The 27800-nt window shown below is 38.1% G+C and overlaps 1 protein-coding gene across 4 annotated transcripts in view; it reads left to right on the forward strand.

Annotated features, from left to right (window-relative positions):
- The first annotated feature begins 6 nt into the window (after positions 1-6).
- Positions 7-27800, forward strand: part of RASGRF2 (Ras protein specific guanine nucleotide releasing factor 2) — a 119338-nt gene continuing 91544 nt past the window's right edge. For 3 of the 4 annotated variants that reach the window (XM_085321991.1, XM_085321992.1, XM_085321994.1), the window contains exon 1: positions 7-308. In XM_085321991.1, coding sequence (XP_085178117.1) covers positions 24-308 — 285 coding nt within the window. In that variant the 5' untranslated portion in view covers positions 7-23. Of the gene's footprint in view, positions 309-611; positions 665-27800 lie in introns of those variants that run through there. The other variant, XM_085321993.1, reaches the window with a different exon arrangement.

Raw genomic sequence — 27800 nt, forward strand, 5'->3', positions numbered from 1 at the left:
GAGCCGCCGCGGCGCGGGGCACCATGCAGAAGAGCGTGCGGTACAACGAGGGGCACGCCCTGTACCTGGCGCTGCTGGCCCGCAAGGAGGGCACCAAGCGCGGCTACCTGAGCAAGAAGACGGCCGAGACCAACCGCTGGCACGAGAAGTGGTTCGCGCTCTACCAGAACGTGCTTTTCTACTTCGAGAGCGAGCAGAGCGCCCGGCCCGCCGGCATGTACATGCTGGAAGGCTGCAACTGCGAGCGGGTGCCGGCCCCCAAAGCCGCCGCCGCCGGCAGCGCCAAGGACGCCGCCCTGGACAAGCAGGTACCGCCGCGCCGCGGGCAGCCCAACGGCCGCCCAACGGCCGCGCCTCGCGCCCGCCGTTTTCCCGCCCGCCCGCGGCGCGGACGCCCCTCCCCCCCCTTCCCGCCGCCGGTCGGAGCCGTCCCAACTCGGCCCCACCGGGGACGGGGAGCGGCGCCCGGGGGTGCGGGGTGGAGGGGGCGAGCGGGGGCGCGTTTTGAGRCGGAGCGCGGCTGGAAGAGGCAGGAGCAGGCGGTGAGGGCGGGGGGCGCCCTGCGCAACGGCCGCTGCCGCGCCGGGGGTGAGAGGAGGCGTGAGGCGCGGCCGCCCGGCCGCCTCTCTCGGCCCTAGACTGGCTGCCTCGTGGGGAGATGCAGGTAACTGCTCCCCGCCGCGGGCGGGGAAATTCGTGTCACTCCCGAGTTCCTCAGGACAGCAGCAACCGCTTAGAAAGTGGCAAGGCCAGCTGTTCTCCGAGCCCGCAGAACTGGCAGAAAGACCTTTGCCTTGCTCGACTTCTCTCCTAGTAGTTGCACACTCAGTGGGGTGTCTGGGCAGTAATGTTTCATGACCTAASGAAATCCTGTAGTTCAGTCATTTTCACGCTGTCACTTCTGTGATACAACCACGCTCGCTGGATGAAACTCGGCAAGTAGCGGTTTTGAGGGGAAGCGTGCTGAGCAGCGCGTTGGGAGTCCGAGTGTGCCTGATGAGCAGCGGGGTCCGTCGCGGGGCGGCGGCGGGCTTGCCGCCTCTCGGAGCTGCTGTGGACAGCCGCAGGCAGCCTCCAGGCGCCGTTCTGGGGGCTCCGGAGGGAGCCGGGAGTGCAGGTGCTCGGGGGCAGGGAGGAGGTTGCCTCCGCTCACAAGCTGCGCGATGCAGCGGAAGGGAAGGGGGTCCTTTGCTAGTCACATGTTCTGAAGTGGACTGTATTTGCGTTAGAAATGGTGATAAAACGAATAATCAATATATAAAATGTAAATCTTGTATAGCTTGATTCAAAAAAAAAAAAAAAATCGAGGGTTTGGGTGGAATTCCACCTTATAAGGGATGGCAGTTCTGAATGCGTGAACTGCAGAACACCCACCGATAAAGCTGCTCCATTTGACGTGCATGTGGGGTCAAGCAAGTTGTTGCATACTGTGTATTGTATAGCTCTGAGGAAAAGGACACTGTAGTTATTTGGCATAGGTACAGATCGAGTATCTTACCACACRTCTCTTATAACCTAACATAAATTCATGATGATCTTTACTGCTCTGTCATAATTTGTATGAATCTGCAGCTGGCAYGTGCTACTTTGTTCTCTCTAACTAGAAGAAAGTAAACATGTCARACTGATTTGGAAAAGTTTGGATAATTCTGAGTGGTTTCAAGTGGCTGCTGATTATGAGAGGGGGACATACCTAGCTCAGTTTATGAAAATCATCACCTCTCTATGTTGGGCTAGTCTGATAACTTAGCTCTCCGTGAAGAGTGCTCAGATCTTGCTCAGATCTTTCTCCCCCCCCCTTTTTTTCTTGTGTGTGTGTGTGTGTGTTTGTTCAGAACAAATACTTGGGTACCTACACAGCTTGAAACAATGCACAGTTAAGCAAGTGAACTTCTGCATGCTGGGATGATTGTACCTATGTTACAGTCATCARTCACATTCTTGTTGCTTTGAGGTATGCTTTTTTGTAAGCATTGATACAAGAAGTAGAGGAGATTCCCTAGGTCAAATTAAACATGAATATTTCCCTGTCCCCTTTATATGGGCTCTGTATACTTGTTTATTGCTAGTGTTGTTAAGATACTGAGAGCACTGTGTGACAACAGTGCTTTTCCATATCTGTTCTTTGGGAATTTTACATAATGCTTTTGTAGTGATGAACGTTTGAGTTTGTAATTACCTYTGGTGGTGCAGAGACAAAATAATTACAGAAGAGCAAGCTGAATTTTACTTTGCTTTAAACATCAACTATGTTTACATTTTTTTAAAAAATAGCAAGCTGCTACTTAAGAGGAAGAACACTTCAAACACATTTTTTTTCCCCGATATCCTAGTTTGAATGTTCAAGGCAGCTGGGTGTTTGAGGCAGACCATTTAAAAACATCTTTTTCCTCCACATAAAATCACCTTTCAYTTGTTAAAGAATAATAATCTTCATTGTTAATAATAATGCTAAGGTGCACAGGAACCTCCCTCAGAGAGTAAAACTAATCAATAACAACAAACATGAAAGTATTTGACAAGTAATTAGTGTAGAACTTATTTTCCTTTCTAAACAGAAAGGTGTTCATATCCTTGCAGGCATGAAGTAATAAAATGTGAACCTTTCAGTCTAATAACAGAGGAAGATGATAAGAGAAACTCGGCATTATATGTGTTAATTACTGAGAGTATAAAAGAGTGCTAGCTTTAATTTACCTTGATTTAACCACAAATACCTATTAATGGAATGAAAAAAAAAAACAGGCAGATAGGAAGTTGTATGTCAATTTTAAAAGAATTTTTTGAATTAGATCTCTCCTCTCTGAAAGAGAGAGAAATAAAAAYAAGGTCTTTTGAGTTTTAACTACCTGGGAAGTTTAGGTACTAGGGAGATACCTACTATACAATTAAACAAATTGGAGGAAGAGATGTGGTGACAGGTCTGTGTTCAGGATTCATTCATCATATCCTGTAATTAAGTTTTTGTTTCTTTGGCTTAGATCTTATTTTACCTGGTAGCTTAGTGGTAAAGCATTTCAATAGCTGCAGTATATGACAGGAAAAATCTGCAGCATTAGAATGGCATGATAAAGACAGCACAGTGCATCAGAACTGAAGTTGCTGGAGCAACTTAAGGAGGCTATAGTTCAAGATAACAGTTTGGAGACTTCATGAATTGTTTTGTTGCTGCTGAAGAAGAATTTTCTTTTTCAATTATTTCCCTCTGTATTTCATTGAAATAAGTAGGACATAACCAACTAGAAAAATGAGAATTATGCATGAGGTGCGGAGCACTTTGTTTGGCTTTCAACAGTTAATCCACAGAAGAGAGTTCCATCAGCTTCCTTTGAATGATTATTTGAAAAAGAATGTGTTTTCTTTAAATTGTGTAGATAAAGATTATGGAAGATGCATGCAGAAAAAAATAGGTGTTATTTTCCTTAGTTTGCAGATCCTTTTCGTTTTAATTTGAATTGGTTAAGTGTTGTTTGTCAAATTATATGTCCGATAAGAATTCTGTTCAAAGGTTTTTGGAGTTCAATGGGGAGACTGTTGGAGATGTACTTCAGTATACACGAGATTCTTTCAGTCAACAAATGTGTTTAGGTTTGAGCATATAACTCCCAATAAATGCAGCAGCTTAACGATTTCACATTTTAACCACTGCTGGTGCTGTTATGCTCTTCCAACTGTCTGTCATGAAGAAACATTACAAAAGTACAAGAACTATTTTACCCTTTTATAGAAGATACCAAATGACTGTAAAATGTTCATTTCATTGATATATTAAGAGCTTTAAAAATTTACAATGATAATGTACTTTTTATTTTTATTTTTYTTGTCTTTTACCTTGAAATGTTAGTATGTTTTCCTTCTGTTTCAAACCAAATTCTTTTAAAATTGCAGTACCTTTGCTAATGTTAAGGAACTCTGTAACATACAAATCAGTTGATGTTTTGGGAATATGGCATCAGACTACGTGTGTTATAGATATTCATGATTTTTTAGGAAGAACTATTAATGTTTAAAGAAAAGTACTTTGATCTCCCTCAAATTTTAGAAGAGTTTTTCATAAATGCAAACAGTTGTTGTTAACCACTGTGATCTTATTTCAAGATAATTTCAGAAAAAAAATGGTTTAGTAAAAGAAAAGCAGTGTGGAAGTCACTTATTTTCAAAATAATGAGTTTAGGCATGAAAATATTGCACTTTGAAAGTTTAAATTCTGATATTAGTAATTTTTTTAAATTAGTTAAAATAACCACACATGAACTATATACTGTAACCAGCTGCAGCTCCCAGCAAGTACTCCACTGTGACAGGGTTTTGGAGAATGAGTTTCAACTTTTGTTTCAGAATTTTTGGAAAGAATGGGTTTGTATCCGTGAGTGGCTAGTCTCTTTCAAAGAAAAAAAATGAAATGCCTAAAAATTGTACTTTCTGCAAAATTTTGTAGGATACTGAGTATTGTCAATTAGCAAGTGTCTTTCTGTAATTAACTACTGGAAACATGTATGTAGTGAAATACAAATTATTTTTATTTTTATCTGTATTGAGGGGAGGCCTGTATGTGTAGTTYCTCTCATAACTGTATACTGAATACACCAAAATGTACAACTATAGCTACCATGGGAAAAATTGTCTAGGGGTATTTAAACTTTAAAATTTTTATACGATTTGAGCAGAGACTATTCTTTCTTTGTACCTTGCCAGCAATAATCTTCCTTCCACTTAGCAAAATTAAATGCAGTATTAAACCTATGTCCCCACAGATTAACAAAATCCAATTATTTGAATTTTTGTAGCTTCCTGTAGCTCTATATTTATTTTATAAAGGATATAGTGATTTTACAGTGTTCATTTTACATACAGTCCTTGAAGTGATAAGAAAGGCACATGCCACCAACAAATTTTACTGTACCTCTCTGCCAGTTATGTAGGTATAAGACCTTATAGCAACACTTAAAGGGTTATTTTGTCTGAAGGTATCATAACCAGTTAGAAGTTAATTTCTTCACTTTTACTGGGCCAAACCAAAACTAGGCCACTTTTACTGGGCCAGTATCCTATGTCTGATAGACATAGTAGACAGCTGAGATTTCTGCAAGATAGCTTGCCAACTTCAGGTGTAGTATGGTCCATAGACCTTGTTGTGTGCATGTTGGCGGGTTACTGCTTGGGATGTTCTAGTGCATAGGTCAGACACAGATGCCCATGCTTTAGAAATTTCTGCTACGTTTAAAAAAAGAGATGAATTATCCTTGTCAGTGCCTGGGTCATTCTACTGATCATGGTTCTTCTATAGTAGATAACATAGAATATTAATAGTGATGCTACCTTAAAAATATTCTTGTAGTCAAAAATGTTTTTTTCTCCTTTTTCCCCCCTCTTTTTTGATGGACTAGCCTTAAAAAAGAAAGTGTTAATTCAAAATGGTGGCCAGTGGGAAAATGAAATATTAGCACTTTTGGGATGAGTGTTTCTGTAAGACCTTCTCATAAAGATTCTATCAGTGAGTAGGATTCTTATAACTGTCATGAGACAATTTAGTTTGTGGATGTAAGTTCACAAAATAAATTGATTTAGGCTGTTTTGAGACACACGTAAGGAATAACCTAAAAACTGATTGCTGATGTTGCTTTCCATTTAAAGCGAGCTGCGTTGAAGAGGATGCCTCTGGCCCTTCATACAGAATTGTTAAGGGAACTTTTGGTATGCTTTCTGGCCTTAAGGCAACAGGCAGATATAAATAGAAAAATATAAAGAGACTGATTGGTTGTTTATATTCTTGAGTATTACACTTGAGGGCAAAAGCCAACAAAAGACATCACCTGAACATCTTAGTATAAAAAATAAGTAGAAGACGATGGTGGGTGAGTGTAGCAAGTACAGATTTCGTGGAGACAAAGTATAATTGAAAAGAAACTAGAGGGTAAATCTTTCACATTTCTTTGTGAAGTATTGTAGCATGCTGGAATAATTACAATATGCTTTAATCAAAATGCATCCTCTTTAATGAATTTATTGGAAAAATAATTTTCCCAAAGTGAATGCCATTTGGCAAAGGCTTATTTGTGGAGTTGCTAGGAATTCCATTTCACTAACAGGTGAAATGTCAAGCAGTGAAAGGACAGAAGCATATCAAGTAGAACTTCATCCCAAAGCATAAAAAACAAAGATAGCACACAAATATTTTAGTGTATAGGAATGTGTGTTGCATCTTCCTAACCTTCTCAATATCACACAAATATAAAACCTCTGAACCTATGTGCAGCAGTGTAGCTTACACTGGAAATCTTAATATTCAATATACATTTTAAATAGAGTTTCGTAGCAGTATAATCTGAACTTCATTCAAATTATTATTACCTGTCTTAGTACTTTTTTTTCATTTAGTCTCTTTGAGTTTGTGCTAGTAGTGTTGCACTCAAATTGCTTGATCAAATTGCATTAATTCCTCAAGGGTAAGATGAAGCACAAAAAGCCGTAAGTCAGTCCTTAAGCTACTGGATAATTATGCCCCATTCATCTTMATTTACATTTTAATAGTGTTTAACTTCTATAACTTATTTGTTTTTTCTTCTTTGTTGTCATTCAAGTAGAATCGGAGGAGACATAGCATCATTTTCCAGTCACATGCCACCCTTATTCTCACTATGTACCTAGAACAGAAGATCCAGGCAGAGCATCTTCTGTTTATGTAGTAATCTGATAACATTGTTGGAGTCCTTATGTATACATATACATGTATCATATATATTGCAGTGTCATTATTTGTGATATAGCAGCTTTTTTTGTTAAGTTTACTGAGAATTTTTTATCATAGGAACCTGTGTGTACAATAAAACCTGTTGATTGCTCAGTTCGGCTGCATAATTACCATTCTCGTCACTTGCAGTGTGTCTGCCTTGCTGAGTGGTTTGTTCAAAGCTAGAAATGACAGGGTTTGTTTTGGTGCAGTTTATTATAATTCCAGGCCCATATGTCAATATTGGGTTTCTGATAGCAATGAATTCTGCTGCAGTTGCCAGTAGACTTCACTCTTCATGTATATAGAGAAAGCTAATTGCTGGAGGACCTTGTGCCCACCTTGCAAATGGGGCTCTCTAGATACTGTCCTACTGTTTGACTTCAACCTTGGTTTCACTTGGAGGGAAAGTGCTTGGAGCACTACAGGAGTGTCTATGGCTTGTTCTCCAAGACACCACATAGAGATGTGGAGCAGATTTGTACTAAAAAGTGCAGATTTGCACCTCCAGTGCAGTAAATCATTAATGTAGACCTCATGCACCTGATGAAGATAGTGAAATTTGAAAATACCAATCCACCACTTTCAGCTGTTCTTGGCAATAAATTTTACTGGCAGCCATAGTGTAGTGTTTTCTAGATCCACATCTTCAAAGCAAATTTGATGCCATGGTTGCTAACAAATCATAACAAAGCCCCTTTTTCAATATGGATGTTCTGAGCTTTCTCATTCTGTACTTCATAAGTGGACAGATTTAGATTCAGTGGCTCTTTCATAGATTGAGGGAGGGGAGGTGTTAATTTTTGTTTGGATGGATGACAATGCAATCAGGTTTTTGCCTGATTTCTAATTGGCCACAATCATGAGCCACAGCAATTCAGAAAGACGCTCTCATCAGCTTGTTCATATCATTGAAGGAAAATGAGATTTCACCTAGTACCTCTTTCATCTTTTTCTGTCTACCAGCTGCTACTGATAGAGAAGACTGAAGAGGCTTATTTTAGCACTGTACCTCTGCACTAGATGCTTATGAATATATTATTATGAATCTGGCTTCCAATATGTTTTAACTTGCCAATACCATAAGGTTTTCTGTTTGGAGTACAAATATAAGATTATGATGACAGGCATCCTTTCTTAGTTACTTTTCACAAATCCTTAGGGCAGGATCCATGGACCTACAGGAGTTCAAAGACCGTAGTCTTTGAAAAGCTGAAAAGTCAGATTAACATTATTATATAAAAAGTAGAGGCTTCCTCAGTTCAGTCCAACTATTTCAGTATCTGTATTATATTTTCCATGAGTGATACAGTTGGAACAAGTTTAAGATTTCATCAGCAAGTGTTTATAAACTCTCAATTCTGAGTTGAGCGATACTGTGTTATGTGATTTTATTTTTGCTATTTTAATGCTCTCATCAGTTCCACTGTATCTTCTGAAAATATGTTTTTGTCTTAAAATTTAAATGCTGTAAGTACTGAAAGGAATCTGGAGTTATATTCTATCTCCCTCTTACAGTTTTCTCCTTTCTTCTTGGARATTTCATTATCTGTTTCTTAATCATTCTGCGGTTTTGACCTAGTATAGTTCAGGTTCTTAAATTACTGCAGGATTTCCATTGCATTACAATAATAGTGTCCTCTATAATCTCTTCAACCCTGTATTGTATYGCTCTTTTAAAATATCATGTCTCATAAATTATAAACTCTGGAAATATCTACATACAGCAGTAGAATGAAGAGTAGGATGCTGCTTATGTACCTTGAAGTGCCCCGTGTGTGATCTAGATCCCTCTACAGTCAATGGAATTCTAGTCACTACGGTTAGTAAAGTCTAGAGAGCTGTTCATCCTGTCCTGAGTTAGGCATCGTTTAACCTGAACGGGCCCTAATGACTGTAGTGACTAAATCTTGGTTGACTGTAATGGGAATTCAGACAGCTGACACTTGTAGATACCATTATCCGTGGTACCTCAGGACAGTAAGTGTTCTGCTGSTGCTGTTGGGAATGTCTGTCAAATTTTTTCAGCCAGCCAACCATTACCCTTGAGTGTTTGTGGTTGTAGATAAAGTTCTAAAACTYCCATGTAGGTCCTCAAACCTAGTATGTTATTGCTGTTTTCGCTTTGATATGTTTGTTATATGCTGGATTCTTCACATGTCAGAAATTTAGAATGATTGCATCTATTAGTTCTTTTTCTCTGCTTTCCATTCTTTTTCCCTTCCTTTATAAAAAGTTGTTTCAGAAATGCCAAAGATTTTATATTCTTCTCTGGAACAGAATATGATCTGCTCTAAAATGAAATCAAAAATTCATTTTTAACCCTATGCATGCATGGATTTTCAAGCTTGACAAGAGAACTGCAGCTTTCTTTTATGCTAATCAGGTTTTCTTCCATTTGGTACACACAGCACAATTTTAGAGAAATATTTAAAATGTTTCTTCCTAGTAAATATGTTAGGGAGAATTTAAAAGTCATGGGTCAGCTTCAAAACTCTTTCAGGAGAAAAAAGGAAGGAAAAGCTGTGTGCAGAGATGAAGAGAAAAACAGTACTAAGGATTGTATGGAGGTGATAATATTGCTGATGCATTTAAAGGCAGAAGTCTGTTTCTAGAGCTTGACAAGGAACATCAGGCAAAGGAGACAGGAATAATATTCCTGGGATGGTACTCAACTGTATAGGTGTTATTTGCCAGGTATATTTATTGTTTTGATGACTGTGAGGTCCTCAGGTTGTAGCTTTCTTGCCATAAGAAAGGAACACAAGCTGTGAAGGGAGGAAGAACATAAAAGATGCAGATTAATTCATGCTTCTGGACTCTTCTTCCCCTTTTCTTTTGCCTAAGCAACATGCTGATGAGACATGGTTACTGTCACAAGTGGAATCAATATTTTGTGTGTTTTGAGTGCAAGCAGGGCCATAATTATGGTTAAAGCTCTGTCTGTCTCTTTCCTGAGTGACTTCCTTACTCCATCTAAAATTTTAAGTAATAGTGAAGACTGAGAACTGAAGACTGCACCTAACTTGGTACTAATATCTGGCTAAACAAGCTKGGCCAGAAGAGGCTGTAATCACTAAATTATATTTAGTTCAAAACTGGCACTAGAACTTGTGAATCGTGAAACTCAGTGTTCTGACAACACATCCAAAGTGTAAAGCCCAGTTGTGCTTTACAAGCCTCTTCTCCCTCTAGTGGTTATCCCAGTGCAGGATAGTAGTTGCTACTGTTGTCACGCTGTCAGCTCAGCTTACAGTTGGACCTGCTGTCAGGTCCAAGTGCTGGAGATGAGTTTCTGATGCTGTTCTGTATTAGTGCATGTTTGTGTGAAGTGTAGTTCTGTTCTGCCTCTCTTGTTTGGCTTTCCTATGCAGTACAAGGAGTCGTTTGCACAGAGTATATGAACAGGCTTTAGGGATGCAAGGTCAAGCACCCAGGAGTCAGCAAAAACAGCCGGTTGTCACACTCCCTTGTGCATTATGATGTGATTATGATGTGTAATTCCTTCTTACCTCACAGACTGTTGTTAAAATAAATGCATTAATTCTAAGGAAGCATCTGGATGATGTGATGAAAAGTGTCATACAAAAGCATATGAAGAAGTTCTGAACTCTGATTAGTGTGCAATAAAAAAAGTTATGGAGACATGCATTCAAGAATATGATAAAGCAAAACACGAAATAATGTCTCATTTGCATGGAATAACTGAATTAGGATCTCTTGGAAAAAGATTAAGGTAATAAAAGGCACTATACTTGCACTTACAGAACTGAATTAAGAATGCACAGGGCAGCCTCGAATGTGGCTCCTCTTAACCTCTGAGCACTTGATTTTGTAATTTAAAGCCAAAAAAAGTCAAATATGAAATTCAGATATAAATGTGTATAAAAATAATGCTTTTTGAATCAGATGATCCGTGTTATGGGAAAAATAGAAACAATTCATTTTGGTGCAGATCTGTTATTGTAGTGGTTTTGAGCTTGCAGGTCATAGATTAATTGTTTTCACATTTGTGCTGCCTACTGAAGATGGAAGTTTCATAAGTGCATTACTTGGTGGCCTGAGGGAAAGCCTAGTTAGCTGGTGTCCAGTATTATGTGGTCCAGTATGTGCAGCGACCTGAGAGAGCTCCAAAATCAGCAGTATGAAATCTGCTACAGACCTACAGAGAAGTCATGTCTGCACCACTTACACTAATATTAAAATGCTTTAGAGAGAGAGATTCTTCCCTTAATGCTGTATTACATTCTTGTAGCGTAGCAGCAGATATCTTGGCTGCATGCCAGCAAAGTGAACCAAGTAAAGGCAACCACTCAAATGTACATTCTGCTGGTAATTTAAAGGAATGCCAAATGGTTCTCTATGTAATAGATTTACCTTTCATTGTGGACTAAAACATGGAAATAACTTACTTGAGAGCCAAGAAGATTTCTTAAAGTTCATTGACTTTTTGCAAATGTCACTTTTTTTTTTTGTATCTTTGCTTTTTACTTTTTTGAAGACATGTAAAYGTATGTGTATGTATGTGTGTTCACAGCCTAGATGATTCATAGCAGGATGGCTGTTTGGGGATGTGAGATCTGAGTGCGTGCCTTTCCTAAGCCGTTCGTTTCTTATGGCCTCCTGACAAATCAGTTTCTTGACTGGTTTCCTTAATAGTAAAACAGGCCTAATAGTACTTCCCATCTGTTAGGGTATGAGTAACGCCATCTGCACAGAGATGTTTGTTTATCCTTGCAGTATTTTAGGGTGTTCATCTGTGGTTTAATGGGTGAATGTAAAAGTTGTTAACAAGTTAGTCATAAGGTAACATGTCCATGTTTCTGCATACAGGGAAAACACTGGATCAGACCTGAGAAAGGCTTAATCCCAAGACCTACAGATGTGATATTCCTGTAGAACTTAATGACTTCAGTTCACTCTTTCACTCAGATCTGTTGGGGTCGTTTTACAGATTCTTACTACTGGGAAAAATACTCTCATACCTCCTGTTTCAAGCAGTTTGATTTTGATGCACTTTACTGGATTTGGAAAGACCTTTTTTTTCTGTGTGTGTGTGTGTGTGTGTGTGTGTGTGAGAGAGAGAGAGAGAGAGAGAGAGTGAAAGGGTAACTTGAAATAATGATTCTTAAGGAAAGCAGTTCTTTGTAATTACAGCAAGCTCTCTTAATGGCACTTAGGCTACCAGGATGTCTGTTCACTGTAAAGACTGATTTTTTAATCATTGAAATTCATTTTTTTTGCTTTTTTGTTTAATAGTTAATATTATATTGTTGTATACAGATTCACTTCATCTTTCCAGCATAGTCCTTTTTGAGTCTTTTTCCTTGATGGCTGCTTTGTCTTGTTAAATTTCAAACTGCTTGCTTTGTCTTCGCTGGCTGACTTCTCCCTCACAAATCRTAATGCAATGCTTCTGATTGGTCTTGAATGCATAGTTCTGGGAATATCATATGAGCTTTTTTTGTCTTTTTACTTCTTTCACTCAGATCATCCTAGAAGATGCTTCAGAGTGCTAACAAGAGGGACACATGACCAAAAGCWAGTAACTGTGTAAGACCTGTTTCATCACTGGTGTCCTTTCTCTTGCCTTCACAGTATACATTGTGTCCAGTTGGTTCAGTAGCTTCCTAGGGCAAGAATAACTTATTTCCTGGTCTGCTGCGAGACTCTAACTTTCTATTACCTTTTTTAAGGGGAGTGGAGAAATGGTTAGAACCAAATCCTTTTGTTCTGACAATGGTGTACAAGAGGTTATATATATTAAAAAAAGTTCATGTATTATATTCACTGCTTTCATGCAACTGCTTAGAAGAACATACTGCTGACACAGGAGCCAGCTGGCTAGGTGAGCCCTAAATAGCTTCCCTCTTGTTGCAGAGAACAGTTKTAGTGTTTGTAATCTTACTGGGAGCCCTTGGTCTTTGCTTTTGCTTGGCTTCTCCCCTGTCTTATCCTCACAGGATGTTTTCCTGTAGTTGAGACTGTTGCAGCCACAATCCATTTTGAGATTCAGCATCATTCTTTCTTGTGTCTCAGGTGTTTGATCTTGCTGTTGTCAGATTTCCAAACAAGCTATTTCCTAACCTTTAATTTTCTGGGAAAGGTGCTGGATTTCTAAGACTTAAGGACTGTGCAAGACCTTGGGTGGAACCCTAGTGAATCTGCTCCTTGACAAGTATATTGCAACAGTAACTGTTGAATCTACTTTTAGGTTGCTTGTAGGGAAATCCAGATATCCAGAAGGAGCTCTAATGATTTGCTTCGCAAAGGTCACATAACAATTCCAAATAATTTTTAAAGCAATTTTGATTTCTATCTTTAGTGGTGCTTTTTGACCTCCTCAGTGGCTCATGAGATCTGTTAAGTAAGAACAGCAACAACATCCATCATTCAAGGCATCTCATCTGGATTTTTTTTTTAATCTTTCCTAATCCATTTAGATGTTTGCATTTTGCCCACTTATTGTAATGTCTTAATTTCTGATGATTTGGCAGCTACATGCAGTAAAATGTAGCATGTTGCTGTAACTTATTGCAGTTTAATGTAAAAAATTTGAATTTTTTAAATTCTTGAGCGACTCAGGAACACAAGTCTCATTGACTTTGAATCCATCCACAGCCTTCAATGATGTCTTTATGCAGTCCAGTGGTATCCATTTTTTTTGCTCAGATGAACCACATATCCCCTCCTGTAGGATCGAAAATCGTAGACTGTACCCTTTCCCTGTGACACGACTAGGGGTGAGTCTGCCACATGACATGTATCAGTTAATGTGTTCTGCATGTGTTTGTTCCTGATACACACATGTACATTCAGATGAAGAGTTGAAATAATTACGAAATGAGTGTGTTTGCATTTTGGTTGTATGACAGATGACAAGATAATAGCAAGATGAAGCTGGAATTGTGTGGTTGTTAGTATGGTCAAGAGTGGGCTGGACTGTAAATGAAATATTCTAGCAGGCCACAGGTGCCCACACTTGATATGTTTAATATATGCTGAGCTTCCTTTGTGGCTTTATGCTTCCGTAGACTGGATAAGGGACTACTCTACTGCTTTGTGTGGCAGAGGAAAGAATTCATTGTTATGCTAGAATAGAAAATTGTTTTTTTGTGAAGAACAAACAATATAAAGATTTGGTAGACTGTCAATATCTAACCATTTACACCTTTCTTCTAATATATCTTAACATTGTGATGTACGCGTGCCCTCTGAATCTGCTCTACCTGCTTCATGTTTTTAAAAGTAAGGTGTGTTTGTAAAATTACAGTTCAGGACACAGTCTGTTAATGTAGGTGCAAGAGAAAGATGTTGTTGAATGGTCACTCAGTACATTCAGTCCTAAGACAGAACCCTTGGCCCAAGTGATAGCATTTTAATTTATTTATTAACTTATTTTGCCCAGGGGATGGAGGGGGAGTAAGGGAAGAACTGCATGACTTTACTTCATGACAACAAGTAGAGAAAAGAGTAAGAAAATTGAATGAAAAGTCAAGGGTGAAAAGAGAGATCTATGCCAAGATGCTCTAACTTGCTGTACAGAGATTAGTCTCGCTTTTCTTTTTTTCCCCTCTGGAAGAAATTTACAATTGGCTCAGCATCTTAGCTGATGTATTACTGTGAAGCATAACACAGATTTAAATTCAGAATTGTTAACTTTATGAAAAGTTAAAGAGATGAAAATTCTTTCTAGCTTTTTTCTGTTTCTGTGATGTGCTTTCTTTTCCCTGCACATTAGTGCAGCTTAAATGTGACATATTTTCTACTTCAATCTTCTTCTGTTTTCTGGGGGGAATGAGGAAGGTTGTTTTCTTTATAATCATTTCCCATCTGATTTAAATTTGAAGTAGTCATTCTAATTTGGCAAACATTTAAATTGTAGCAGGAAAAAAATATTGTGCTACTTGAATAAAGTTAACTTCAAGCCTTTAGAACTAATGAGAAGAACGTGACGTAACTTTTGCAAACTTAAGCTGAAGCCTTTTTTCCCTTTCTTGGGGTACCTGCACTATATCTGTAATTGAGCATTTTTCTGCTTTTATTTTGTCTTAGTGCTGAGTAGTAATAATATTTACAAAATACTTAGTTTTGTTACTCTGGGAAGTGCAACCGAACTGTGGATCTAATTCAGGGTGTATCTATTATAGAGACAGAGGGAAGGTGAGTGTTTATCTTCAGTAGATTCAGAAAAGCTGTCAGAAAGCCTAGTGTTGGCTCTAGTAGATTTTTACTTGTTACCTTTTTCATTCCTGAGTTTCCTCTTATCCTTTAGTTATCAATGTTATTTATTCAATGGTGTTGTTGGTTTTTAATTTTTTAATTTTTTCAGTGGTCAGGATATACTCAGGGAGTACTCACCCATTTGTGAAACCGCATAACGTATAAAACTGGACACCATAGTTCAGCAAAGCTAAGCATTTTAAAGGTTTGTTCTTCTCCTCTGCTTAATTTTATTAAAATACAGGAGTGAGGGGCCTGATCATCTTTAAGACCATGTACCTTTTATTAGGTGTTGATCAACGACCATTTTCATTTAAATTTCCTGATATTTTTTTCTTGATTCAAGGTTATTTTTAAGTAATCCAGTTCAGGAAGGATATGAGTGGGGTGGGGTGCTGTGGGAAATACAGGCAATGAATGGAAAACATATTTGGAAGAGAGTTTTGGACTTCCAGAGCAGTCTCAGTGAAGTGCAAATGAAGGTAATTAACTCATTAAGTATACCTCTCTCAGTTAGGTCAACCCTTCTTACTCCCTCAAGAAAACCCCTAAATGTCACCGTAACAACTTACTTACTTATCACTGAGCAGTAATTATACCACTGATAGTGTCCAATTCTGTGTGTATTGTGTATATATAACCTGCAGCTTTTATTACGGAATAATGGCTTAAAAATGTCAACCTGTGTTAATTTTTGGTCATTTTTTGGGATACTAGAGTATGCTTCTTAAAACACCTGCAGTTTTCCCTGAACTGCTTGAGAATGGCTACTAAGGTCATAATATGGAAAATTTCAGTTTAGAACTGTTAGCACTTCCTCTCATTTTTAATTTTGAGATCAGAATGTGACTCAATAGAATATGAACTAACACAACTTCTTGGGTGCTTTTGTTTTTTTTTGTAGGTGAGGACTTAAAAGGAAATAACTAGTTTAGCAAGATACTTGAAGCCCATTCTGTCCCTCAGGATGGGCTTATTTGTTTACATTTTTTAGGCTGAACAAGAACTGGCACAAATTTTTATTCTAGCTGTTACTGGACTATTAATAAAACCTTTCTTTGCCTTTCTACCAAGAGATCAAGACTGCTACTAACTAATCTCAATTCCTGTGCTCTTTCTTCTCCTTCTGTCTCTGCCTCCACAATCCTTTTCTCTATCAGTTAGCTGTAGTAGAAATCCTTGATATGTCACGGGCATAGTAAAGCACTATCTGACAGAAAACAGTAATTGCAGATTTTTTTTTATGTAGATGACATTATCTGTTGCTAAAGCCATCTCCCCTAGATTGCTCTGACAAAAGAATTGAAAAAGTATACAGTACTGTAAGCTGTTTTGAGATAAATGAATCCATGTGTGTTGGTCTGCACCTTGGTGCTCTGTGTTGTGATGCGGGGTGGGGTGAGGTGGGGGAGTGAGGGAGTTGTGTGTTTGTATATACATCATCAAAAATATCCAAATTTCCTTACAAATAATCTATTATTGTCAGATAATAATTGAAAACTTACTTAGCAGAATTGATGTACTTAAACCTGTAACGGCCATTTGGGTATACAAGAAGCCTTAATTTTAGTGGCCTCTGCTGGATACTCAGTCAAGCAAATTAGAAGATAAAAATACTACTTTGTAAGTGGATGTAGGAGTCTTAGAGCTAAGAATGCTTTGTTTACCATTCATAGATACTGGGAGGCACGGTAAGATACAGTAGATATTCCAGATTGGGTTAAATGGAAGTGCTGGCACCTGTTAGCATAATGGACATGAAGTGAATAATGAAAGTTCTTGTGATCAGTAAAACAAAATATGCAATATRGACTTAAAAACATGGACAGATGCATTGTTTTTTCCTTTTTTGCTTTTAGTGAAAACTGCTCTGAGAATATCCTTAAACTTACCTTTTGAAATATGTTTTAAAAAATTGTTGTGAATTATTTGTTCTAATGTACTAGTAAAGTGATGGAATAATTCCTTGTTTTTGGAAATACTTGCCAATATTCAATTTAATTCATTTCTGCAGTGGGAACAAGCTGAAGTCTTTAGGGTGTATTCACATATTTTCAAAATTTATTTTTGTACATTTAATATTCCTAAASCATGCAGTAAACCTAAAAGTTTTGGAAAATCTGTAACTTGTTTCCTACATACAGAACTTCTTACCTTSTCTCATCAGCTAAAATAGCCTCTTGCCATCCTGAAATTTGCCATAAGAATTTTTTTTCTAAACAGCTCCTATCTTTAGAGACTTCCAAGTACAGTAGTAATAATTCCTCCTTATTGCATTTGGTGCCTATCACACACTAAGAATTGTTCAGTGTTTTTTTTAATAATATATAATTTGTCTATTCTAAACACAGGAAAGTCTTTTAAATATAATGCTTGTTTATCTCCGTATAGTTATCCACACAACTAACAAGTCAACTAATTTTGCCAGAACCAGGAGGCAGGCAGCCATAGCATTTATATATTTTTAAAGCCATTGCTTTAAGTGTATGCTATCTACAGTATTAAAAAAAAAGCCTTGAAAGCCTCTATTAAAWTTGGTTTCCTAGTCACACACCTACGCTCAGATCTGGAAATTGATGTCTGGTGTGCTGCCTGAGATGTTCTAATAGTGTCAGAACTCTGGATAACTGACAATTAGAGTACTCTAACTTAGGTGAATGTTTCACAATAAAATATCTTAGAGGTCCCTCTTCTAGTTTTCAGTTTTCCAGTGATGTATTTTTGTACTGACATGAAAAAACCCTGCTACCTTCTCTTAGTTTATGGGTTTGTTGTGAAAACTCATATTTTCTTCAGAAACTTTGGATATCCTYGTCTTTAAGATCCGTATCTACAATTTATTTAAAAGCCTTTAAATGCTGAGCGTTGGGTATGGGTAGAGACCTTTCAATTCAGCTGGACCCACCATGTTTCATTGTAACAAAGGGATTGCAATGTTTCTGTAGTGATGCCCTGTGATACAATTTGTGGTTGCCAGATCATGTTTACCTCTTAACTGAATAGTCTGAAAGATGARTGAGGTTAAAAATATCAACAATGCTATGCAGCTCAGTTGTTTACATGGCTTAAGGCAAAACACAGTGTTTAGTTTAGCCCGTGGACTTAACTCTGTGGATTAAGAGATTTATGGATATGATGCATGGAGCACATTCTTTAAAATGCTTAGGTTTTGAGGGCACTAAACTTGTGAAGACATGTTGTAATTTTCAAGTACCAACCTCAAGCTTCCTATGTAATTCAGTAGTGATGTTAATCTGACTTACTCTGATTCATAATCATTACATAATTCACTTTACAGAATTCTAGTTTCCCCTATAATACCAGTGAGAGTTGAGTATTGATTATAACAGTCAATGTAAGATTGACCACATTAGATCAAAAGTCCATATAGCCCAGTGTCTGGTCTTTCATCATGTCCAACAATTGATACCTGGCTAAGTGCATCTTAATAGAGTATTTGTGGAGAGCGTTGCACRTGCCCTCCTAGACTCTTGCAACTTGCAACTCTGATATCCTGAATTGAAGTTTGGGCCTTTTCAGTTAATAACCATCTGTATTTTTCTTCTATGAACTTGCCAGGTACCTTTTTCGATCACTGTATGCTTCTAAAGTCTCCAGTGGCTGTAGCAAGAGGTTTGAGGACACAATGTGCATTATTGTAAGGAAATATGCTTTGTTTTTGAATCAACACCTGCTTAATTTGGCACTGTTAGTTTCACTGTTGCTGAAATTTGGCAGCCCAAGATTGCTGAGGCTGCTGCAACTCCATGCTCCCTTGTCCAACCAGTACTGAGGCTGAGCAAGTATTCCCTGCCGGCACACATAGAAAACACAGGTATACATTAGATTTGTAAATGTGGCTGGCTACAYGGATCAGCACAGAAACACTCAGCACTCATACAAACACAAACAGCATGAACAGTCTCTGACTGATTAGGATAAAGGTCTGTTTGTGGAAAATTATATGTATATACAATGTGGATCCCTCAAGTAAATGGCCTAGATACTCAATCTATRCAGTAACTGGTCCTTGGATTCTCTCACCTCCAGTTGCCTCACTCAGAGACACAGATGCACATACAAACCAGTCAGCTCCCAGGCTCTATGGTCTCCCTAGCTGGTTTGGACTTCCTCCAAGTAACCAGCTCCATCAGCTGTCTCACTCAGAGACACCCCTATCTGGCCCAGACTTATGGCTGCTTTGATACCTGGCTCCTGGRCCACTTTCCCTACTTTCTAGCTGATCTGTCTTGATACTCTGTAGTGATCTTATATGTACCCTGACTCATTCGAGTTGCTGGCACCACAGGCACATGGKCACCTGTGACCTGCAGGGACCAGTACTCCAGTTGCCAGCACTTTAACATGTGCATGCAGGCTAGAGGTTCCCCTTGTCCAGCAGAATGGTTAAAAATGAGTTTAATGAGCAGACAGGACAGACTGTGCATAGACAGGCGTAGGGCATGTCCAGACAAGCATACTGGCCAGGAGCTTGTTAGCACACAACCAGCCCCTTTTATCCCCTATCCCTTTATTATCTCATGCTTGTTCTTCTCCAMACTTCCTTGATGCCTCCCTTTGCATGCTTTTGCTACCTCCCCTAGTAGACCTATCCCATAGTAAGTCTGGTACAATCCCCAAATGACCTTCCCTGCCTCCCATAATCATTTCCTACTGCTGTAGTCAGTAGGGCTCCTCAGAGCACTACAAGGTGTTCTGGAGAATGTTTCCATTACTCATCTTGATGGGTTTCCTCCCTGGACCATAGGGATGATCCCTCTCTCCCAGTAGCCCTGTGAGTGACCAGGGCGTGGTATTATTCAGGTTCCTCCACCTGCCATTGTTCTCTGCTCCTCTTTGAGTGTTGAGATGAGCCTAGGATGTACCTGCTTTTTTTTGGAAAAGGTAGCAGATGCTACCTTTGATGTGTTACAGGTCAGCTCTTGATTTTACAGATTCTCTCATCTTACCCCCTGCATTACTTAAGGAAGAATCAGATTTGTATAGTCATAGTCTTACACAGTAGCCATTCCACACTGTTGAATTTGTTTCATTGACTTKCTTTGCAGCTGTTAAAGTTCTGCCCCGTTTTTTCTGAGTTGGAGTGGCCAGCTTGTAGCTAGTATTGAAAATGTGGTTTAACTATTCATACCCCTTGTGGCATAAAAGGCCATTCTGTTTTGTTTGCATTTTGTTGCTAGCACTCCATTTGTCTTTTTGATCAGTACTGTGCCATGGACCTGATGTTTTCAGAGACCTTTCTGTTACAGCCCCAAGATCTGAGCRGTGGATAGTCAGCTCAGGGCTTATTACTATGGAGGTAAGGTCAGGATCRTCTTTTACCACATACTTAATTTCCTATTTATTTATATTGAATTTCACCTGCTGTTTTAACACTCCATTGATGACTACTATAAAAYTTTCCTGTAGGTCATTAGAGATAGTCTTTTTCTGTGCTACCTTGAACATTTTAGTCTGGCAARAAGACATTGCTTTGGGCATAAGATTTATTTTTTGTCTTGGAAAGGAAAAATGATCTAGATGTTAAGAAAATATATTGCAATATAATTAAAATGTAATTATATTGTTTAATACAGATTTGTCTGCCWATAACATCGGCATAAGCTTATGATACATCTCCATTTCAGTTATTTCTGTAATTGGAGATTAATATATCAAATTATTCATGCAGTAATTTTGGTTCAGGTAGCAGTCTAGTCATGACAATACTAGATTTTGTGTGACTACCTTCATGAGTATTCATTCATTGTAGATATATGCTTATTCTAGATTTATTCTAGGTGACTATTTCAAATATACTTTCTGTTATTTTTAGAGTTCATAACAAAACTTTGGAAAAGTCAACTGTAAACATTTCTTGAACAACAGAATCTCACTGTGAAAGCCACTTGCTTGTAGTTTTCTGTTCATTTTTTAAATGAAAGAAAGGTTAAAAGCATCTTGTTGTGTACACAAGAAATGTTTTTACCTCAACTGTGAATACCCACTTTTTAAAAATTATTTCGTATGTTTAAGTCAAGATGTGGGAAAAGACTTATTTGTAAAAGTGACATACTTGAATTTTATTTAATTATCTGATTCAGATAACTGGCTGAAAATCTTGTGTATGTCATTACAATTCTGAATAAGTCATATATACGCAAACATTGAATTGGTGGTGATCCTGTGTCAGAAACAGTTCATTAGTTTGAATGCTGAATCTTAACAGTAATAATTATCAGTCTGACAGATAGTGTAATATGATTTTAATAGCATGAGCCCAAAGCCTCAGGTCATCATTTATGTTTATTTAAATATATGAATAGCAAAAAGCTTTGCTCTATGTGAATAGTGAGGAACTTGCTAAGTTTGGTCCAGTGTTAGCTAAAAACACACAACAGCCTCCTCAGGAATGGCCAGGTTTGTTTTTTCTTCATTTGTTTTGTTTAAATTACTACTATAAGAATTTAATGTCAAGTTAACTTGAAATGGCCTCATTTTCTCAGTGTCTTTGGGGTCAATACTATGTCAGTGAAGGAAAAGGTTTTACCCCGCTAGTAGCATCAGAAACTGTGGTTATCCTCAGTAAAAAGTTGTTGCTTTCTCTAATCTCTGCACATTTGTTTGGAACAGCATTCTTTTTTGTAATGGCATGAGGTGTGCAGAAGTGTTTTAAACTGATGTGATAARACCAGGTCCAGTCCAGGTTCAGTTAGCGCATGTCCTCTGCTTTAGAAGTACTGACTCGTGTGTGGGTTCTAATGGGCTAAGAATGGCTGAGCAAGGGTCTAGGTGCTTCATACTTCACCAGTTACTCATAAATGGTCCATTTACAGAGGCTATGTCCTGTGATTAGCAGAGCTTGGTAGGTCTGGGATGTGCTGAGCGATACGAATCCTAAGCAACAGGAGGGGATGAAGTTGCGGAATTTGCTGAGACCAGCATTGCCAATTGCTCCAGGATTTGACATCATAGTGAATGTAGTGGTGGGTCCAGTTGACTGTGAAATGTCCGATGTTCATACTGTTCTGACATTCTGGTTTATGAATCACTATTAGCCACTGTTGGAGATGGGCTAAAGAGCTCAGTGAATCAAGCTAGATGATTGGCCWTTTAATTATTAAATTTGATGGTACTTGGTCCACTCTTAGGATGTTTCCATGACTTGTTTTTTAAAAAGTTCTAATGTTTTGTGTTTACAGAAATTCTTAGAAATTAATACTACATGATATTTTCATTTCTTTGAYCCTAGATTTGTTTTATAAGACAACTTAATACGTCACATATGGTATTTAGCTTCTGTAATATTCAAGACAAAAAAAATCAATGATTATAGCAGGTGTAAGATATAAAGTTTCTTTAACTTACATGAAGATTGCTTCATAATTATACAACTTTATGGTTTTGTTACAGCTTGTTTTATATTATGGGATTCTCTGTTTTTTCCAGATGCAACCAATAAAATCTTTAGCATCTTTGAATAATGGGTATCCTCCACACTGAATAAATAATGGATGTTCAGTTTTCACAGTTTCTTTTGAGCCTTTGCAGTTGAGTGTGTGTGGTATGAGCCAGTAGCTCTGTGGCCTGCTCTTTAAATCTGCATACTGGTCATTCCAAAAATTTGCTGAGATGAGGGCAACATAGAGTGGGAGTGATACATTGTTTTCTTTTGCTCAGCCCCCTCAACTGTTCTGTTTGCTATGTCATTCAACACGTGATAGAAGTTCAGCTGTCTGGAAATCTGTCCAGGAGTCAATGTAGGAAGAATATGAAGAAACATTAGGCAATGTTAATTGGAATTACATCAGTTTTATCTCAGTATAAGAGAAATCAGAATCATTTTTAAAGCCCCGCAGCTCCTCTGCATTTAGTTGGAGTTTGCCATTCATTTTAGTGACAGTAAGATTTCAGTAATGCAATCCTAACTCAGGCAGGTTAAGTAAGCACAGTTAAAAACAGATCACAGAATCACAGAATAGTTGAGGTTGGAAGGGACCTCTGATGATCGTCTAGTCCAACCTCCCCTGCTCATGCAGGGTCACCTACAGCATGTTAGACMGGATTGCGTCTGAATATCTCCAGAGAAGGRGACTCCACAACMTCTCTGGGCAAGCTCTTTCAGTGCTCTGTCACCCTCACAGGAAAGAAATTTTTCCTCGTATTCAGATACCTTCCTGTATTTCAGTTTGTGCCTGTTGCCTCTTGTCCTGTCGCTGGGCACCACTGAGAAGTCTGTCCCCATCCTCTTGGCATCCTCCCTTCAGATATTGGTATACATTGATAAGATCCCCTCTGAGTCTTCTCTTCTCCAGGCTAAACAGGCCGAGATATTTAGGAGTTAAACACCCCCTATTCTTAAATTATTCCCATAATGCCAGAAGTGCTGTATGATTGGTGTTTTATACAGATACTTACCTATGTAAATAGCTGTGTTTGGATTACTGACCTTAGTAGGACATGGTGTTTCCTCTATGCAAGCCCCAAATTCTGCTGGGGCATCTGTTAACTTTGTTACATTGCAAACTTGCCTCTAGCTTGTTTTATTAGAACTCTGTTATAACTACTGTAGTTTAATGACATTAGGATCGCTGTGTTTTGTACTTTAGGAGAGCAGAAATAACTTGCTCTTTACTGTTTCAAATCTAAATAGTGGTGCTTTAGCTGGAGCAGTTGTTTAGATTGGTACCTATGTTGTGAAAGTTTAAAAATGATCTTATATAAATATTTACAAAAGAGATATCTCAAAAGTAACTTGAAATATCTAAAAAGAAAACCTTTAAAAATTTAGAAAGCTATAGTGCTGTTTTTAATCAGTTAGATTTGTTCAACAATCCAAGCCACTGTTGTAACTCACATAAACAGATAATCACTGCCTTTTTAATGATTGATAGGTAAACATGGTTAGCTGAGAGAAAAAAGTGTACATACCTTATAAGAAAAGAATCATAGGTCTGTTTGTAAGCAGAACATACTATGTTTTGTAATAGAACTTACCTTTCTGTTAAAATGAATAAAAGAGATATAAACTCACATCTCAATCATATGATAGCCACTAACAGCAGTCACTAATGGCAGTCCCTAAATAGTGTTTTTTAGTAATGTCTATTTTGGGAAACAAATTTTTCTCCTTTTCTCTGAAGCATTTAAGCTATGGTCAAAAATTAATAGATAGGTGGCTAATTTGAGCCAGGATGGCAGAATCTATAACCATGAAATACAGCTGCCTGCTCTACCTACAGAGCTATACACATTTTTTTCCTACAGAAATGATTTTATTGTACTGTTATATTTCTTTCTTTTTTTGCTCAACGTTTTTTTCAGAGACAACAGTTTCCTTTGAGCCTAACCTAATTTCAAAGAGTCAACAGTGTTTTGTTAAAAGAAATGGAGTTGAAGCAGAAAAAGGTCATCCAGTGGGTCATCTTGACAGCATTTAAACCAGGTTGTGTGGTTATTGATTCCACTTTGAATAGCCTTTGAGGTGCAAGCTTTCAAACAACCTTTAAAATGTCACAGTTTACAGTGGAGCTGTTTGTTTATAGCGCTGTGTTCCCAGCTACATACAAAATTTGCATCACTYCATCCACAATCTCTAACTTCTCTGACGAGCAAAAAGCAGAGGTTCACTGAAATCACCAGTCCAGTCATAACTGAGAATTGTGGGCTCTCGCATGCTGTCAGCTGTGTGCATGAACTAGCCCTCCGATTCTGTAGTGTGATGAAGATTGCTAACATGACTCTTGTATCTGTATTTAAGTGATGAAGAGTTAAGAAGGAATTAAACATTGCATTCTCTCAAGTATTGTACGAGAATAGTTGGCAGAATTGTAGTGGTACCTTTGCTTTGAGTAGTGTTGTTCAAGATCATTTTCTGTAAAACTTAACAAATTTCTTGATGGAAAATTTTCTGTATAACCAGGACACTAGTAATAGGAATGTCGCTTTGAAGCTAGAATGTTGATGAGCAGTATTCTCTCATTCTTTCTCTACTCTAGCTGGCCAAGTCATTCATGTTTCTGTCACAGGCAGGTGAAGTCTTTCTGTTTTTATATGGGAATAAAGAACTGTAATGCATCTGGGATACAGAAGAATGCCCTGTGAATATCAGTATATATTACTGAAAAAATAAATGTTTCCCCAGCTGTATTCAAAGTGTGAACTTTGAAACTGCTAGCTTTAGTTTTCAAAATCAGTGGGCTCCTTCTACATTGTTTTATCTTTGGAGATGATAGTTTAGAGGCCCTGGAATGAGTTGTTTTGTTTCCCCCCTGCCTTTTATGTGCAACGTGAAAGGTTATCTTTCTGATGCTATGGATAGGTGGCAATCACCATAATTAATACTACTTTTGTATCTTTCTGTAGAAGCAGCATCCATTTTTTTTGTGAAACTGGTAGAACAAAGAGAGTTCTTTATTTTCTACATTACAGAAGTTGAAGAGAGGATGTCAGAAATGGAACTGTAAGAAGGAAAGCAGGTAGGATGGGAATCCAAGAGGRTTTCAGTGGACGCGGGCCTTCTGGAATTGAAAGAGGTTTTTTGTTCTATTCCCTCCCCCACTCCACCCCCCCCACCAACTGTAGTGTAGATCAAAGTACAAAATGTATAAACAGCATTTTTTCCTCTTACTGAAAATGTACTTCAACAAAAGATGGCATAAGGAATGTTYTGTTTGTTGCTCCACAAAAAATGTGTTGAAAAGTTTTCAGTAGGAAAGTGGGTGAGGTTTGTAAGTGACCTGAAAGCTGTCGTTGAGATCGCCTGTATTTTGATAATGTGCCTTGTATGCCTGTTGGAGCAGAGTATTATATTCTTTATAATTTTGTTTGTAAAGGGAATACCTCTCATCATGTTATCAGTGGCAAAACTGAGTAGCTTTTCAGCTCATCCGTTGAGTTCCTTGTAAACTGTTGAATATGTTTCTGTACCTTTAAAAAGGGTAACACCCACTTGGGTACAAACATGGGGGAGCTGCGAGTAGAGAAATTTTACTTGAGTTATAGTCCACCCACAATCTCTGGTGAAACCATTTAGATTCCAGGGAGTTAAAAACAAAAARCCAACTAAACTATTTGTATTTATATGCAGCTATTGTTGATTAACTGATTGTCAAATGTTTCAGTTGGAGCTGATGGTTTAAAGATGTAGTGTGGATTATTTTCCTGTGTGCACAGTTTAAAAAAATKGATCCATTTTGGTTAAATTAAAAAAATATATATTTGATCGCAATTCTCCCCATCCAAAAATATAATTAGAGACAGTTACGATCCAATGAAAAAAAGAAGTAGCAAATTGGATTTCAGCATTTGCCATGTGAATAATTCTTTGATTGTTCAGGGCTTAGCATTATGTTGCATTAAAAACATGAATCRTGAATATAGCTTAGAAAAAATCCAGTGGAATAGCAGAGATTATAAAGCTCAATATTTGTAGCATAAAATAAAGTTGAAATAATTTTGTTTCTATTCAAACCAAAGTTTGCTTTGTTTGCTTTACTTTATATGCCATCTTAGAACTTTCAGCAATTTATTACTAGAAATGTTGCCAAGAAAACATAGCAGAAAACTGTCAAGAGATCTATAACGCTTCATGGCTGCAAAGGAAAGATCAGGAAGCTATTTTGCATTTGCCAAGCCAGTAGTATCTACTGTGTGATAGCGGCACCATACCATTACACAGAAGGTTTTTCTTTCCAAAGAAAATCTTCCTCAGGAACTTAAGATCTCCTTGCTTTTTGTTCTTGTTGGCTTGAGGAGTCTATCCTTCCYGGGGGTGCAGCTAGGCACAGGAAACAAAATTCAAGGTTACTTGAGAAGAAGAAACACTAAGTATTCTTTGGATGGAAAACAAATGGAAAGCTATTATTCTGTGTACAACTGCAGTTAGTTTCTGGAAGAGTGAAGGCAATGTCTATGATTTTCTCCCCCCCCTCCCTCAATCATTTTGGGACTCTGTCTCCTATAATCTGATGATATCAATTTAGAATTGCTATTGATTCTCACTGTCACTCACTCCCTTCAGGGAAATGGCATTTGCCTAGCAGTCCTGTTTATGGTTTGGAATTTAAGTTGTGTGTCTGCAGGCAGCAGAATAAGCCTCAGCTGCAACCCAGAACRTTTGCAGGACAGCCTGATACCAGAGTAAGTGGCTAGATTGAGGTGACATGGSCATGGTCACCGAGCCTGAGAAGTACTTATAACTGAAGCTGATTTCTGCTCTGCTCTTGACAGCTTGGTAAGCATATGCACAAGTAGCTGCTGACTTCTGCTGGACTCTTGGAAACCTTGTTGTGAAAGCAAATCAGAAAGGGCCAGTCTTTTTAAGAGAGAGCGATAGAGAGAGCGTAGTTAGATTTTATTTCAGAAAGTCTGTGAGAGAATATGGTATTAACTTAAATATGTGAGATGAAACATAAACAGCATTGTTTATGAGGGAATAAAACAATGTTGAATGCAGCATATTGATTTCCTGAGTAACAAAATAGAGTATGATCTAAGAATTGCAAGTGATGAAGTGTGGATGTGATCCAACAAGCTGTAGAACATCTGGAAATGTATCCGTATCAGAAACTGTGTGAACCAATATAGTGCAAGATGGAAAGAAACGCATGCCTAGCATGAATTCTTCAGCTTTTCTATTGTAAATCCTATGATCAACATGCACACACAGAAAGGATCACGCCCACTTGCTTGACACCTTGAATCGACATAGTTCYTGTAGAAAAAGAGTTGATGGAAGTAAATTATCAATAAGGAAGAAAAAAGTAGTTATGYAGCTGTTCTTGGAATATTTGCTTTAAGCCCATTTCATTTCTACACAAACTAAAAAAATGGAGGAAAATACACA

This window comes from Rhea americana, unplaced genomic scaffold (assembly GCF_003343005.1).
Source record: "Rhea americana isolate MKP2758 unplaced genomic scaffold, rheAme1 scaffold_74, whole genome shotgun sequence".
In the NCBI taxonomy this organism is placed as follows: Eukaryota; Metazoa; Chordata; class Aves; order Rheiformes; family Rheidae; genus Rhea; species Rhea americana.